Source organism: Ostrinia nubilalis, chromosome 17 (assembly GCF_963855985.1).
Source record: "Ostrinia nubilalis chromosome 17, ilOstNubi1.1, whole genome shotgun sequence".
NCBI lineage: Eukaryota > Metazoa > Arthropoda > Insecta > Lepidoptera > Crambidae > Ostrinia > Ostrinia nubilalis.
This window is the reverse complement of record NC_087104.1, coordinates 8104964-8123063: the sequence shown is the minus strand read 5'-3', so window position 1 is coordinate 8123063 and position 18100 is coordinate 8104964. Positions and strand designations below refer to the sequence as shown.

The window sequence follows — 18100 nt, the reverse complement described above, 5'->3', positions numbered from 1 at the left end:
ACTTCTTCTAAAGTAAAATGAGAGTGAAAACAGAACAAAAACTAAAACTTTGGTAGAAAATTAGAAGTGGAACAGTTTTGGTTAAGATCAGTAGTTTGAATTTTGAAAATGTCGACCCCTAAAATTAAAACTAATGCAACAAAAACTTAACAAAATACGTAAATGAATTCTATGACTTGGTAATAGTTTCCACATAATCATTCAATAATGAATCACTCGTCAACAATTGGTTGTTATTTAGCATTTATTGCAACATTTAGGGACAATCAAATATACATACGTAAAACCGCTTTTGTTGTTTTCAGTTTCATGTTCTGCTGTTTCTACTTCACCCAAAGTCAAAGTCAAAGTCAAAATTTCTTTATTTGTTTAGACTAATAAATAGTTCTTACAAATTTTTGTCCCGAAGCAGCGGTAGGGTTAATACTAATGTTTGGTCAAAAATCATCTAAGGCTGACTGATCAACTCATTGTATCATCACCTTAACCTTAACCGGTGTATTGTATGGAGTTTGATAGACATGACGTTTGTTATAAGTTAAAGTAAGATAGTGCAACCCAGGTGCTATCGGTGTTAATTAATTTTATGGCATAAAGCGTTCGCTGTGTTCTTGAAGTTCTAAGACTATGTCAGGCCTATGCAATGAGGAAGCACGAATGTAATGTATTCGTAATTTGGTAACTTTATGACGGTTATATCAAGGTAAAGTTAAAATTAAAAATTGTGTCAGGAAGACAAACCAGTTTATTTACATGCAAGTATTTTTCCAAAATTGTTGGAGCAGAAAACTCTATGGGCTTGTAAATATTATAACGAAAGTAGGCATACCTAGTATGTTTTAACACGTTTTATGTGGAATCTTTAGAATTAGGGACCAAACTTGAAAATCATTTAGTTTATATACAGTGTGAGTCACGTTAAAGTGTACATATAAAAATAAATGAAACTAGACCTATTTTTATCGACAAAAAAAAGGTCAAAAATTTTTTGAGATTTTTTTTTAATTTTTTATAGAATTGTTTTTCTTCCAATTACTTATTGTAAAGAAAACGTAATAACTTTTAAACTAAGCGGTATATCCTGATAAAATAAAAACAGTAATAATGCTAAATAGCAGGCGATACTAAAAAAATACATAAAATACTCAAAAAATGCCAACAAATAATAAAAAATGATACTTTTGGAAAAAAAATCTGCTTTTAAATTCGTGTTTTTTTGGTTATTTGATAAATTTCTCCAAAAAATGCCCGTATAACAGGTGGTTTTTATTACTTTTTATTATTCTCTATCGTATTATCTTTGTAAAATCAAAAATCGCATGTCTCTATCCCTATCACAACATTTGCTATGATCGTTTGAACAAAGGCCTGCCACAACATTATTCTCCGCTACAGGTAGAGACAATTTTAATTTTAACTAAAATTATTATTTTACTTTGAAATCTTTTGTTTTTGTTTGAAATCTAACTTGTCTTTATCAAAATTACAAATCTAGAGCCATTTTCAGTTTCGTTGTTAACGAAGCGTTGAATGGCGCGCCCGGAGAGGCTTAGTTCAAACGATCATTGCAAACGTTGTGATAGGGATAGAGACATGCGATTTCTGGTTTTACGAAGGTAATGCGATAGAGAATAATACAAAGTAATAAAAACCACCGGTTATAGGGGCATTTTTTGGAGAAATTTATCAAATTACCAAAAAAAACACGAATTTAAAAGCAGATTTTTTTCAAAAAGTGTCATTTTTTATTATTTGTCGGCATTTTTTGTGTATTTTATGTATTTTTTTAGTATCGCCTGTTATTTAGCATTATTACTGTTTTTATTTTATCAGGATATACCGCTTGGTTTGAAAGTTATTACGTTTTCTTTACAATAAGTAATTGGAAGAAAAAAAATTCTATAAAAAATTAAAAAAAAATCTCAAAAAATTTTTGACCTCTTTTTTGTCGATAAAAATAGGTCTAGTTTCATCTATTTTCATATGTACACTTTAACGTGACTCACACTGTATACTCAACATCAAATAAATCGCACCTTCCGCGACGCGAACTTTAAAGATTTTCTTCTGACACAATCATGGTACCCCAACAATATTGGTATTATTTGAAAGCCCAATAAATATCCTTAAAGAAAAATACATTCAATTTCTTAATAAATGATTAACATATACCATAAATGTGACTTGAAAAAAGACCTCACTTTGGGCTCACCTCTGGGATCAATTAGACCAATTTTTATGGTAATAAAACCAAATAATGATCTCACGTGTCCTCTTTAACCGATGGATAGCGATTAATCCCAACTTAACAGTTTTATAGCCATAAAAGTTGGCTCAAGCGTAACTACCTATTTTTTAAAGAAGTGTCTCTGGATCCTTCTTAAGACACATTTTTGGGGTAAAAACCTTTCCTATAATGAAATCAAGTTTAGAACTAGGCTTTTAAGTAGTGCCAATATTGGTGGGAAGTGGGGATGCATACGTTTAAAAGTGCTTGTCGCGGGAGGTGCGATTTATTTGACGACGAGTGTAGTAATGCTACGCTGTTATCTTAAAATACACATATTTCTCGAAAGCTGAGGTGTAGAGTTCAAATAAGACGTAATTTCTCATTAATAGCAGAAAATTAAAGAATAAGTTTTTCTGTGATAATAAAATTACATAATTTACTTTAGATGTCTGGAATGAGACTGATAAGGTTTTTTTTGGTTACAAATCGTGATCCAGATAACTGAATAGAGTGAGTCATACATGTTGTAAAACTTGTAAATACACACACACAGTATAGCGTTACAGCATAACGCATCATGGTAACAAAATGCAAAATAGCTACTTAGGCATTACTCGGTATCATGAATCATTAGGTGCCAATGAATATTACTGAAATATGCTACCAATTAAAACCACAATGACTCTTACCAACGTTATTGACATGGCGTTTACGTAAATAGTCTGCGAACATAAATGCATGTAGGTATTTAATCTATGCAGTTTTAAGTGTGCTTAATTAAATTACTAAATCGTTTATTGCATTTCACAGCGTGTTCTTTCTGTAGTGACGTCTGTAGTCCCGGTTATATCGGTTTATTGAGACAAAAATACGGAAACGGCGTATAAACTAGCGTCTCTTCCTTTCTTCCTTTGCTTTTTCGATACAATATGAACAAATAGGAAGCCAGTTACTGTAATAAATCAAATTATTTATTTGTTTTTCTCTAATTACAACGACAGTTATGCCAATTAGAAGTCAATTGTATCAACAAGCCTTATTAATTTCATTAAAAAATAATAACGGAAAGTAGTACAATTTATTATATTTATAGAAAATGTAATTAAAAATATATTGTAATTTTTTTTAACTAGGTGCTCCAGTCCTCCAATCCAATCAATGCAAAACTTAACAACCAGTTTTGTTGCACAACAACTGGGCTTTTAAAAATGGCCAGTATTATGAAACGACACAAAATTAAGGACACTCTATAATAGATTCAAGCCTGACATTGTTGGTCCATATTAAAGAACAACGCTGAAAACTCAATCTCGGCCATAGATTCTGTTCTGTAATCACTAAATATTTAAATGAAGCCAACCAAAAGCGCTAATCTTTTGAGTTCTGGTCATAAACTTCGTACTTAAGTTTGAATCAAGTTTTGAGCGTCGATTTAGAATGTTAGCATACAATGTGCTAACAAAAATTTTCTACAAGTGTGTACTTACTTAGTTACTATAAAAAAAAGTGTAGTTAGTAAAAGAATAAAAAAAAGTCATGTAGTTTGCGTGTATTGTTGAAATAAAGATGCGATGTCAAGGTCTAGGCGCGCGCGTCACCCGCGCGTCGCCTGTTAATTGTTGTCATGACTTCGTATTTACCTGCAAGCTTGGGTTTACGTCACCGCGACACCTCTCGACATCAGCATGTGTTTGGTTGGAACCTCAACATATTATTATCTGGCAGCACGAGGTAGGAACACTTGCGGATTGATGGACGTTTTGAAATAGCTTCAGTCATTCACTTGGGCCTTGCCTGTGACTTTCACATCTCTACATTTTTTTAATATACAGTGGAATCTCTATAACTCGAACCTCGTTAAGTCAAAATCCTCAGTAAGTCGAAAAAAATTGCCATTCCCTTCCGCTGAGCACCTAAATACGCGGTATCTCGAATTATTTAGACTTTGTAACTCGAACAAAATGTTATTTCCCTACGAAGTATTGATGATACATATTTATACTCTATATCTCGAAAAAAAGGGGACTCCGTAAGTCGTAGTTAGTAAAATATAATAACGTCTTACTTGGAATTCCCCGAAATAATAGCAATAAAATCCAAAATGAATGTTCGGGTTCGGGGCTTCTAATCTATTGTTTTTGTCTTGTACACGTGCAATGAAAGAATACATCAATGAAACTTTTTAAGTAACACAGCTGTGAACGTGATGTTTGTCCTTGTCGCCACAGGACACGATTACTTATAGCGGAGCTTGTCCGTCCTCTACAAGTCGAAATTTCAGCAGTTAAGTCCTTGTATCTCGAAGTTCTTGTTAAGTCGAAAACTCGTTAACTCGATTTTTTTTGCATTTCCCTTGAGATTCGAGTTATAGAGATTCCACTGTACCATAAGTTTTTATTATAAGGCTATTTCTTATCAGCGTTAAAAACATGTTATGTGAACATTATAATATGGATTTAAGGGTATTTTTTTAATTACATTTTGGATTTTTTTTTCGAATCGGTATCTATTACGGCATTACACGCATCACTAGTGTTTGTTACCTAGCAATAGAATAAAAAATAAAAGCGATAATGTCCAAGGATATTTTTGTTTATTTTTATTTTACGGTTTTATTGCAACATGGTTCATATTTTCAGCTTATAATTAGTATTGAATCAGATACTCGCTTAAGCAAATAACTATGGGAATTTATAAATTCGTTGCCAATGTTTTTCGGCCTTACTTGCTTACAACTTGTTACAAGATACCACTAAGTTGTCGATTGTTTTTTTTATAAATGTCCTTCAGATTTTCGTAGCTTTCCAAACAGTTTTATTTGTAAAAAAAAACTAACCGCTGAATCGAGAAAGTCAGGATTTGGGACATGCCCTAGATCGTATGAAAGTTCATCGTTTTGAATAAAACAACGGAAAAATAATGCCTTTTAGGACCAAATATATTATTTAGAAAATATAGCGAAGTCCAATAGGTTAGGACCTCTGCTAATGTAGAAATAGTGTGCTAACAAGTTATTTATTGTTATCAAAATATTTTATTTAAAACATGATACCAAGAGTTAAATCCGCGGACAATAGCTAGTAAGCATTACATAGAATAAAAATGGAAAATTATTTTTCCACTGAATTTCCTTGTAATTTGCTTTTTTAACGCAAAATGATCCACGTGTAAGCGAGACAAGTTAGGTATCTCTATCTATCTACGCAAGGATTTTAACTTTGTAACAACAAAATCTATTTTTGGATAACTAATTTGTCAATAGCTAAACTTGCGTCAGGAAGAACAACCTTAATTATGCGAACTCTATCATAATTTCATAAATAAAGAAAAAAACGGCTAAAATAGAACGTGCGTAGATGCCGGCCATAAAAATCTGCGAATAACATTTTTTTAAACTAAATTATACCATGATGATTCGCAAAATTGCCAACTTGATGTGTACTGGTTTGTAACGTATTACGTCACTATAAGTGGACTTTGCCCAATGAGCGAGAGGAGCGGGTTTAATTGAAAAGAAGACTCATGTTAGTGGAATAAGGCTTATTTACGAATGCCACAATCCAATGATAACTTTTTCAAGTCATGTAACTGGCTTGCTATTAAATAAGTTTGGATATCTGGGTACAAAGTCCAATCGCTAGGTTTGTTACTTTGTGCTGCTGAATAATGTTTTTGTTTTTGGTTGTGTTTGTATTGCACTTACGTGTTTTTAGATAATTAAACGTATGAGTAACGAGCAAATAAAATACTTGGGATAAATAAATAACAACACTGCATGAAAGTGACGACGTATGCAGAGCCGTACGAGACGTAGACGTTGTGCAGGCTGTTAAGTTGAACTTTAGCGCGGGTAAAAGCTCCATATAGGACTTTGCCTAAAAAAATGAAAAAAAAAAAAAAAAAAAACTACGACACTACTATTATGCTTTGCTATTTCTTTTGCTACTTCTTTTTTTTTTTAAGAAATCTCTATTTACGAGTAGTCCAACAATTTGTATATTACTTTTAATAGTGAACACAACAAAACATTTTTTTTTCTATCTTTATTTTAGAGACTGCTGACTGGTTGACCGTTCCAGCTCTAAATTGTTTCAACATTGATCTTTTTTTTTATATCTATTAAAAATCGGTTCCTGATTGTGTTGTGCCAATTCTTCATTTTTGAGCCAACGATAATTTTATCAAAGTTTCGTCTCCAAAAGTTGGGGAAAGTTCTGATGTGTGTCAGTACAATGGTTGAAGTAAATGTCCCGTTTTTTTATCTACCTAGACCATATTAATAATATTGACTTAATTAATATACAAATTATAATACACACAAAATAACAAAGTTCAATATTGGTAACCCTAGTAGACAAAATGTTTTTACTGACCAACAAAATTAGACATCATCATCATGCGTACGATTTTATAAACATGTTTGTAAATTACAATGCGGTATAAGGAAAATTATTTTGGGATTACCGTGATGGTCAGGAGATAACAATTAACAGAATATGATTTTTTAATGTCATAAGAGTCTAATAAATATTTATTAATTGATATGCTTACTAACATTATATTATGAGTTTCTTAAAAAAGTACATCCACCTGTGGGGATGGAGATTTTGTACAGTTTTAAGGGTAAAAAATACAGGGTATAGTTTAATTCCAATTTTTCAAAATTCTTTGAGTGACCAAAACAAACGCGAGTGAAGTCGCGGGTAAAAGCTAGTCTTAAATACAATATAGCAAGGACTTTTTAGCCGACTTCAAAAGAAGGAGGAGGTCTTTTATTCCTGTTAAAATGGTGGTCTAGTAACTTCCACGGCTAGCTCGCCCTATTAACTTGTTGACAGCGTGGCATAGGAATGCGGGGCGTGTGACAACGACACCTCAATCTATGCAACGTCATCACAGATTAGCTATCCCCAGGCAGTTGTTAATAGCATGACGCCAAATAAAAATATCATAATCGGGTAAAAGTTTATTATATTTTCTAATTATAGTGGATCTCAAAAATCCTTGCAATAATTTAACGATCTCAAAAAACCTCTTTGTCCTTCTTTTTTTAAATAAGTTAATAAGAAAAATTGCTGCAATGTTTCTTGTCATTCGTCAATGCAGGCATTCGATAATGATTTTCCTGCAGGCTGCAATACACAGTCACGATGACCAAGCATAACAGGTTAGTCCGTGATAAGTAACTTAATTGAGCAAGACTTTAATCTGCAGCTAATAGCGTATAATGACATGTTATGTGATTTCTCTGTAATTCTGATAGAAATATCTGTTGCATTGCACTATTTAAATTAGGTGAGTAGCGTAATTTTTATGTTTTTTTTAGATTAGATAAGCACTTTTTAATGGCGGCAATTCTGTTGAACCTTTCAATTAAGCCTAGGCGCAGATCACCTACTTTTAGTCGGCCGCCGATAGTTGGGCCCGATTTTAATTTGTATGAAAATCAATTTGGTGTAATGTGCGCACTTCCATACATGCCCATACTGATTAACTGCCCGACTAAACTATCGGCCCACAAAAAGTTGGTGGTCTGCGCCTAGGCTAAACTTAAGACATTTACCTACTTTTCTTTTCAATCTACTATATAAAAATAAGTCGGGTTTTCCTCCCTGACGCTATAACTCCAGAACGCACGAACCGATTTCCACGGTTTTGCATTCGTTGGAAAGGTCTCGGGCTCCGTGAGGTTTATAGCAAAGAAAATTCAGGAAAAATTTCAACAGAAAAGCGGGAAGGGGGTAAAACGGGATCCACGCGTACGAAGTCGCGGGCGGCCGCTAGTTAATTATAAATAGCAGAGTAAGTACAGGATTTTAAGACCTTAATTTGTCATTATGTGCGTTAAATAAAATAAACATTAATATTTTAGATCTCTAAGGATATCGTCTTCTAAATAAGCATGTCTGCATCGCTTCAAAGTATCTAGTGGTGGTAGTGGAGAAATATGACAAAAATAAAAAAACAATGATGAAAAAAAACATGACATTGTCTATCTATTAACATCACTGGTTGTGATTGCTTAATGGTGCGTGTGCTAAGCCATAGTGGGGCTTATAAATATTAAATGAGAATTGGAACTAGCGCGGCAGCTCTTCTCCAAGATTTTAAAGGCCCGGCACACAAGTAAAATTCCACAAAGCTTGAAAACCAAAATCCTATTTGTTATCGGATATTTTTATAACTGTATAATTTATGCATAATTTTCTAGCAACTTGTTTACTAGCCTCAATATGTCACAGACAAAAATAAAATATTTACTATCAATTACACAACCTAATTAGGTATTAGCATGTATTAGATAATGATAGCAATTGCTCGAAGACGCAAATAAGCGTTATTTAGGTACCAATATATTATGAAGCTAATGTAAATAAATTAAGTCATTAGTTATCTGATCATTAAATCATTAGTGAATAAGGCAGCCAATATTTTAAAGCATTACTTTTGAATAAAATATTGCACAACATTATTAATTTAATTCAGACAAAATTATTGAAAAATTAAGGATTTTTTGAGGGCATATGCCCCTTTTGATGTCTAGTAGGAAATTGTAATTTTGGACTTAAAAAAATAAATAAGTAATCTATCTGATATTAAACCTATTAGAGACAGATATAAATTGATTAATATATCTCAGCAAGGGGGAGAGCTATCATTTTTACAGTCTCTACTCAACACACATACAAAGCTGCATGCATCAGCTAGTTCTAGTATATTAATATGAATATAGTGGGATCTATAACATTGTCATCTTTACAGAGGCATATAAATGGTCCATTTCAATTGCTAGGTCTGTGTGCGTACAATTGAGTCTAATTGTGCCCACACTGCCCTACTAGTTCAAGACCCATCCATCACTGAGACTACACATACACAACTGCCAGTTACTATAGTATGGCATGTAACTTGGTTGTAATAAGAGTCATTTTGCAGCAAAAATGTCTTGTCTGATGTGCTATAGACTATACATACACTGCACATAAGAGTATTCTTTTTATCATTATTTAAGGATTTTGTATTAAAACAATTTGACTGAATGCAAAGAGTATTAAAACAATAAATATTATTTCTCAACTGTGTAATTAAAAAAATAAGTAAAACATGATTAATTAAAAGATTAGAAGATTTTTGAAGACTGAAATAATAAAATCTAACTAGGTTAGACATTATGGTGGTAAATGGTTTTATTTAGTGTTATTATTGAGTTATCACCTATTCAAAAATTGATTAACATTATTTCATTAATTGTTATTGTTACTTAAAAGAACATTTGTTTGTCCTACATCAGTACTTCCTGTCAACAATGGCGTGTTGGTTTAAAAGGCAATAATTACAGATGATGGTCATTCATTGACTACATTCAAACTTGATAAAATAACATTAATACACTTTTACAGTATAAAGAGAAAATTTATAAAACAACAATAAGTTATCACAACAAATGCATCGTATTATTGAACTAATAAAGACAAACGATAACCCTTACTCTGTAAACATTGAGCAACTAGTTTAGAGGTCAAACCGTCTTAACACTTCTAGTCGGCTGGTTCCGCCAACAAAGTTGACGATACTAAGTGCTAATGCTAATACATTAGCTAAATAAACTACTAAAAATAAGGTATAGACTGATAGGTGAACTAGTAGTTAATTTTAATATCACTGAGTAATAATTATTCCTTTGTATGAATAGACAATCTCTAGGGGTAAAATACTGTAATAACATAGCTGGTAGTACATAACAATGTGATCTTGGTTACTGTGGGAGATATATACGTATAAATCAATGGAAAATACTTAGTATCTAATCAAAAACTTATCAAGAGTAGTAACACATTGAATTGCATACAAGGTAATGAACAATATAGGTTTACATACCTTCATCGCAGAGCCCCATCTCCGTTTTACTTATTTTTAAGGCACTTATTGAATAAATTAATGAAAATTAACATGGAACTTATAACGTAATGAAGAAAAATAGTTTTTTTAGTCAACAACTGGAATTAAATGACAGCTGACATTTTAAAGAAATGTCAATTGAAAGATGACATTACTCACCCGGAAGAATGAATGAATGAACAAAGTAAAAAAAAGTATAAGTATTGCCAGACATAAAATAGTTTTTAGCACGACATCTAGTGTTAAAGTCAGTAACTAAATTTATAAATAATCCGATAGATGGCGGGTGCAGTGCTAAAGTTTGCATTCTACACTATTTTGGCGCCATATTGAACGTAATAAATCGAGTTTATTTTCTTTCGTAAAGTTTACGGGGTTTTACGGTTTTCTTTTTGGAAATAATAAAAACCAATCCACCAAGGTAACGAGAACGACCATAACTAGCTGCTAAATAATTTTAACTCTAAAGTTTATTATCAGGTATTGTAATTATGTTTCATGTTTTAGATTCTATTCAACTAGATCACATCTTAAATATTTTAATAAGCTTAGTTGTTATTTCATTGTCAGCCTGTAACTGTGCTATAACTAAGTAGGCCTACAACGTAAGTAATATTATAAGTAATTACTAGCGGCCGCGCGGCCGCCCGGCCCGTGACTTCGTACGCGTGGTCCCCGTTTTACCGCCTCAGGGGTGGAGTTTCGTAAAATACATTCTTAGCGGATTTCTACATCCTTTATTTATGGAACATACCTGCCATTTGTAGGTTTAATAGTTTCTGAGATTTCGTGATGAGTGAGGTCAGTGACCTTTCGCTTTATATGTAGATTTTACTTTTATTGTGTCCCACGATATCTCTTTTATTACAGGTGTCATCGGCTAAGCTAGCCTAGCAGTCTCCATATTTGTACAAGACGCGCGCGCAGCGCTCACGTGTGATTGTCAGTTGGACACGTGAACACCGCAATTTCGAAAACATACCTACTAATTTTTGTTTTCCATGAATGTCTGCCTCCGCTCCTGTTAAGTAAGTAATGTGGGCCCGAAGTGGTTTACATTACAAGCTCACCTAGCTTACAGCTAGCGGGTATAGGTAAGTAATTGGTTGGTACTAAAGTATAAGTTTATATGAATAGGGGCAGTTATAGATATTAAGAAGAAAACTTTACCTTACATAATATTCAGAATATTATGTAAGGTAAAGTTTATTAGTGAATATTTTTATTTACTTAACTACTCCCTAGGTTGTCTGGAAGAGATCACATCTTAGCGATAAGTCCGTTAAATTGTGTCGTACCTACATTTCTTTCTTTCCTTGTTTTGTTTTCAGAAGCTGAGAGCATACCTATTCTGAACACGCAAACAGAGGCTTTTGCCTCTATAAAACAGTAAGCTAGGTCAAAACTAGAATTTGATTATCTGTTTGTACATTATTTTTATTTGTATAGGTATACAAACAATACATTCTAGGCTTGATCGCTAATTACACACTTGACATTAAGGTACAATCACGTGCAGTTGCAGTGCTACTAACCTATGCCAACTGTGCGCGCTTGGCCGCCCGCTATGCGCCAGCGCCACCCATCGCACTTCGTGATGATGTACAGCTGTTCAACACATACGGTGCTAGATAATTATTTTTGTTTTTAGTCAGTTTCATGTATCTTAGCCGCCTAATACTATGTGAATCGTCGTTTATTTGGCGAGAATGGATGGATCTTTGTTACTCTTTGATGCTTAAACCACTGAATCGATTTTGATGATTTTTTAAATACTTATAGTATGTTTGAGATCCAGGTAAAACATAGCATAGCATCACTACAATTATAAGTTTAGTATCAGATAGTTATAGTCAGTGTAAAAGTTTTCGTATAAAATATTTGCCCCACTTCTAAAATAATAATGAATAAGTACCTACTTATAATAAGAATAGTCGTCCTTGACAAGGTTTAATTAAGATACCAAAATAAAAACAATCCGCTTAGGTACAAAGTAAATTCCAGAACGTAGATAGGTACCTATATTGAGTTTAATCGTAAGTTGTTATAACAACAAACACGATTTTGGTCTAAAATGGATGACTAAAGATAAGACCTGCCTATCTACAGCTAAATTTCATCGTACCTACATATATTATGTTTAGTAATGATAACTTGAACGTAAATAAAACACTTGCAAGTGTAAAGAAATTCTGAAAAATAGTTTATCAAGTTGGTGATTTTGAATTCATGAAAACTGACTCGGCACCCGAGTATACTTAAAGGATGATTAGAAATTAATCAAAAAGCCGCATACGGCTACCAACACAGCCATTAAGAAAAATAAAAAATCTTGGCCAGAGCTTTACTAATACCTAGATCCGAAAATACAGAAATAAGATAGCCACGACGCACGCTATTCCAGAGGGAACCACAATAATGTTTCGGAACCTAAAAGCAAACACAGCTACAGGTACCGCGAAAACATATTTTCAGATTTTCGTAGCTGCTACGATCGTAGCTAGTCTGTAGCTCTTGCGTAGTATGCTACGAGTTTAAGGGTCATGATGACAGCACTTTTCTTTCTCTTTCTTTATGTAGGCATATTGTGCTTGGAAAAGAGCGTGAAAATATAAAAAAATCCAGATAGAGCTGTGTGAGACGGTTTCAGTTAGTTAGTTTATAATACAATCTTGAAACTTTATTGTTATATTAAATTTCTTATTAACTAACAAATAATACCATTTTATTACGATGAGTGTGGATAAAAATCTCTGTGTCGATAAAAAAGCCCTAATTTCAACATAATTTAACAACGTTTTGGCAGTAACGACAAAAGATTTTTGCCTTTTTTTGACGAAGCTTTTGTATGAAGACTACCCATCTAGGCTTAATAAAATTAATCTAAGTACATTACATCCTAGTTCCTTATTGAACTAAAATAATAATAAACTAAGGGTAAATTATTTAGATTATGTTCATAAGCCTCCCTCATAGACTTGACAGACCTTGACTACAAATATCAGACGGGTGGTAGAGACTAGAGACGTTAATGTAAGTAAATATACAACATTGTTTACGATGTAATATTACTCGTGTATATCAAGAAGCAGTTTTCCTTGAAATGACTTGTCAAATTGTAACCAACATGTCTGACGTTATAAACTGTTTGTACACAATATTGTTTAACAACCATCATAGAAATGGAAGAGGGAGTGATTTCGAAATAATTTCTACATTAGGTAAGGTTTTTTGTTATTTTCATAAATCTGAAGGTAAAGCTGTTTGGACCCGTACCTAAAATATTTACATCGAAGCGTCTTGTTGCATGATTTTGTGTTTTTTACCAAATTACTCCGTGCACTCAACTCCCAAGGTCACTTTAAACAATGCAATGCTTTACTTGTCTTTTATGACCATGACGCGTCTTTTGGGAGACTGAATGTTACTTGTGGTTAAACCACTGTTATGTAATATTTTTTGTACTGATTCTGTTTAACAGAAACGAGTTGTATTGTTTCAGTCACCTAGACTGCTGTAAGTTGCTGTAAACGACTTTCCAGTCATCATCTTGCTTTAAAGACTGTTGTATAGTTCATCGTGTCGCATGTATCATACTTAAGTACTCGACTTTAACTCTCGCACTTGCCCAATTTTATTGAAATTGCTTCTATTGTCATAGGCTGTCCTATTAATTTCGCTTCTGATTAATTTCGTTGTGGTTCCAATGACACTAACTTTCCCCCGGGACAAACTTGACCTTCATAAGTTGGGTTTTTTAACCAGGAGTTGCACAGTGGGAACGAGAGGTGGGAATAGTCCCGATAGGCTGTCCATTAGTCACGTCATCTGGACATTTTGTTTTTTCTAAGTTAGAGCTTATTTCTATGAGTGTTGGATACACAAGAGAAGATAAGATACCTAGATATAATTTAGTTGTTGTAGTTATGCATTCATCACCACTCTATCTCAGTTCACTGTTGAACGTAGGCATTCCCTATGCTCGCCAATCAGTCTGAGTGTCGGCTATTGTCTTCCATCTATAATTAACCAACTGCTGAAGGTTCAGTTTTCTGAATTTATAAATACAGGAAGAGGACCCTACATCCCCTCGAGATCCTTTGAAGAAACTGACCTATTGATGCAGCCGGCGCGGTGGCATGGCGGCCGGTATGAATGGACCGCGTCATTCTGACAGCGGGGTTATAAATGAACCATGTCATTGAACGACCGAGAGCTACCGAGCTCGTGCCAAACCATGATGCCAATATCAAAGTGACGTCACGAATTCTCGATGCACATTATTCATATCAACGTATACCTAGTTAAATCCGTTGCATAATAAAACATTAGGAAACGTTATTTTTGTATCGCATAGTACTCGCACCTTTCAATGTTATTATGCAACTGGGTTTAGTAACAACCTAACTGGAATATGGGACCATGCCAGAAACGGTTTGCCAAAATTAAGATTTATGATGAAGCTAGCTATCTATCATGAATATTATGTGGAAAACTGGGAAATTATTCAAGAAAACTTATGAAATTAGGCTTTGTTTACGAATTCTACATACTCAAAATTAGGTAGTTTATTATTATGGACGTTAGTCATATTTTTTTTTGTCTTGAATGTCGTGGTTTGTGTTTAGCCACGGCCGCGGAATGCTTATAAATTGCGCATAAATAAAATGTTATTCAAATGAGGTCAGTGACATTACGGCCGTAGATAATTTGGACGAAAATGGATTAGATTTTCTTTAGATTCGTTTATGTGCCTAATAAGATAAGTTTCCTTAATACTTAAATTTACCAAAATAAGTAAACTTGCACAACGGTGGAAAATATTTTACAAAACATTGATGTTTTATGTCTCCTAAAAACACTTAAATGCGTAACACTTAAATAAACGCTTCACATAAATGTAACTCTACTTACCTACCAAAACTACCTACATTAGGGGAGACTGGCCCAAAGCGGGCACTCCGCCTAAAGCGGGCACCCCCCTCTAAACTTACACTCATTTGCTCGACTTGTTGTCTTGTCTTGTTAACATTATCCCCCCGCCCCGCCGCTCCCGCGGAAGTCGTGTGCGCCACCTCCGAGTGACAACACCACGCGTGGACAGCGATAAACGAATTTCGTCAATTTTATTTGAAAAAAACAAAGGTATGTTCGTTGTGTTTTGGATTAAACTGAGTGATGTACGTTATTATCAATGTATGCGTAATGTGTTGCACCTACTTAACCGTGTTTTAAGGATATTTCCTTGAAAATTATTAAAAAGGAATTATAGTTTATGTTTTATGAAACGTGGTGTGGCGCATAAGGCAAAGTGAGCAGGGCAAAATGAGCATGCTCACTTTACCCTCTTCATAGCCATATAAACTAACTTGCTTTTATTGTTAGTCCTCTACATTTATCGTGTAGGTATAGTCCGTTTTTCTTTGCTAGTCGAACAATGTAAACAATCTTTTTATAACTTTTAAAGTAATATCAGTGAAAAAAATTAATAAATTATATGATTTGAAAAGATATCGGTGTTCAACGATGACTTACCTATGTAGGTTGTGAGCTTTGTGTTTATCTTATTTTAAAACGAATTATTTCGTTAAAAGGGAATATTAAGATTGTTTACAATATTGGACAAGCAAAGAAAAACAGACTTTAGTGTAGACATTAATCTCTTATTATTTGACTTTTTAGATGGTAAATAAATATAAAAGAAAATCACAAAAAGGTTCTTGGAGTGAAGCTGTAATACTTCAGCTCAAAAGCTTCAAAATACTAGAAGATAATGATTCAAGACTGCATTATTCAAAGAGAGTTCCTTCTGATTAGTTTTATGTTTTAATTTTTATGTTGTTTGATGAATTTTTATGTCTAGAATCTATTTTTTCGCAATAAAGAAAGTATGATTCTCATTCTGTGTTTGAATAGAGACATTCCTTATTATTCAAAGGTCAAAATTATATAGTAAAAATAAAAATAAAACTATTGCCCTCTGCATGCCCGTTTTGCCCGTGTGCCGGTGCTCGCTTTAGGCCACCCCCTCGGGCAAAGTGAGCAAGTTATAGTGTTTCGTATTTGAGTGCCTACTTTTTATATATTAGACAAATGAATGATTTGAAAACGCCATGTCAAACTACAATAAATGTAGTAACTGATCACGATAAAAACTTATTCCGTTTTGCTTATTCTGTGTGTTTTTTTCCTACTTTACCTTAAGGTGCCCGCTTTGGGCCAGTCTCCCCTACATAGCTACCATACTTAACACTGTCAGGCAGTCAGTTTAGTAGGTCTCTTAACAAACATAAAACAACGATTTTGGTTACCTATTACACCGTCAAAGGAAAGTTACCTAAGACAACATTCAAAACGCAATTTAATTTTCCTATTTTCCAGAGCTAGGTTATACACTTCCGTAATACCTTTTAAAAGTACTACACTAACATTATATTTATTTGAAAACAAACTATTTCTTCTAATAATACCTACTGTAGTCAAGTAAGTAGAGTGCCTTGTCTTTAGCAAGTAAATGATATGCGCTAGGGGTCGACACCTTTATTATTCATTCAGTTCAATTATACAATACCTACTCTTTAAACATTCTGTCATTTATTCGGGTAAGAGTCAAACAAAAAGGTTTTGGTCCCTCTCCCTAAACATGTGTAAGTTTGTACAAGCACATGGAGAATGTGCTAGAGTCATTTTCTTGATTGTTTTTGTTCGGATATTGGGAAAAAACTAAGCTTATTTTTAAAATCATAAAACCTGATGTAAGATTTCAGAGGCAGACAACTTGATTCAGTAATTAATGAGTGATGTAACCTATGTCTAATAAAAAACTTTAATATACCTATATTATACAGTCCGGAATGATTGACTACATTGTAAGATACATAATAGACTTTTTCATACAATATGTAGGTAATATGCAAGACACACCTACCAAATTGGTATTTCATTAATTTTCTAACTAAATTTACAGCTTGTAGGCAGTGGCGGATTTACCAGCAGGCTGAGTAGGCTAAAGCCTATGGCGAAAGTTTTAAGAGGCGGCAGATTTTTATTCATCGAGTTTTTATTTCCTTTCCTTAAAAAAAACCTATACGTCGCTTTGTAAATCCGACACTGCTTGTAGGTATAAAAATTTTTATGTTCCTTTGCGTCGGTCGGTAGTTTAATAAAGTTTGACCTTCTACTAGGATGGGATCCTGTTTACTTTGATGAGAATGCCCTTTGTCGCCTGTTAATCTGTTAAGTAACTTGTTCAGGAATGACTGAAAATCCACAAGATGTGGACGTGAAAACTAGAGATAAGTGAGAACTAAAAAAATTCCGTACCAATGTTTATTTTATTTTATTTATTAAGGAAATAAACAGCAACATTTTAAAACATATAAACCAAAACAAAATAATTAACGCATTTGCCTTAAACTATTTCCACTAATTTATTGTTTTATTTAGCTAAATTATTTGGCTAAAGTTTCATCAACATTCGTCTAAATTTTGAGTTGACGAGTAACAAACCCATCCATCCTCACAAGCTTTCGCTAATGTTATAATAGATTTCCGGATTACATGTCAACATTCAACATTTTTTGTAGTCAATTTTGTTGAATGCGCTGGAGACCCGGCTTTAAATGAGTTTCGAAACATTTCCGGGTTTTCAGTCGCGTCTTTCTACACTATGTAAATTAGCTCCTATAACAACTGCCTAAGAACGCTAGTGTGAAGCTTGATGTGCTGTCGTATTTGTACAGTTGCTGATTCAGTGTGCAATGGCACTAGCCTCACAATTATAGGCAATCACAATGAATTGCTGAGATCTGTAATTACAGTCATTGAAGTCAAGTGCATGCTTTCAATAGACCATCCTACCGACCCAGCCTATTTACTAAATGCATTCTTGGTATAGAGCTGGAAAATAGAGTACAGTTTCATTCCGGTTTACTTATTTTTATAGCAGGAATTATCAGCTACTTAAAACTA

The 18100-nt window shown here is 33.6% G+C and overlaps 1 protein-coding gene across 2 annotated transcripts in view; it reads right to left on the bottom strand.

Annotated features, from left to right (window-relative positions):
• Positions 1 to 18100, bottom strand: part of LOC135079985 (transcription factor HNF-4 homolog) — a 59075-nt gene that overhangs the window by 27425 nt on the left and 13550 nt on the right. The window contains exon 1 of one of the 2 annotated variants that reach the window (XM_063974645.1): positions 10109 to 10260. The exons of the other annotated variant lie outside the window; for it this stretch is intronic. Coding sequence (XP_063830715.1) covers positions 10109 to 10127 — 19 coding nt within the window. The 5' untranslated portion in view covers positions 10128 to 10260. Of the gene's footprint in view, positions 1 to 10108; positions 10261 to 18100 lie in introns of those variants that run through there. 2 annotated transcript variants of the gene reach the window in all.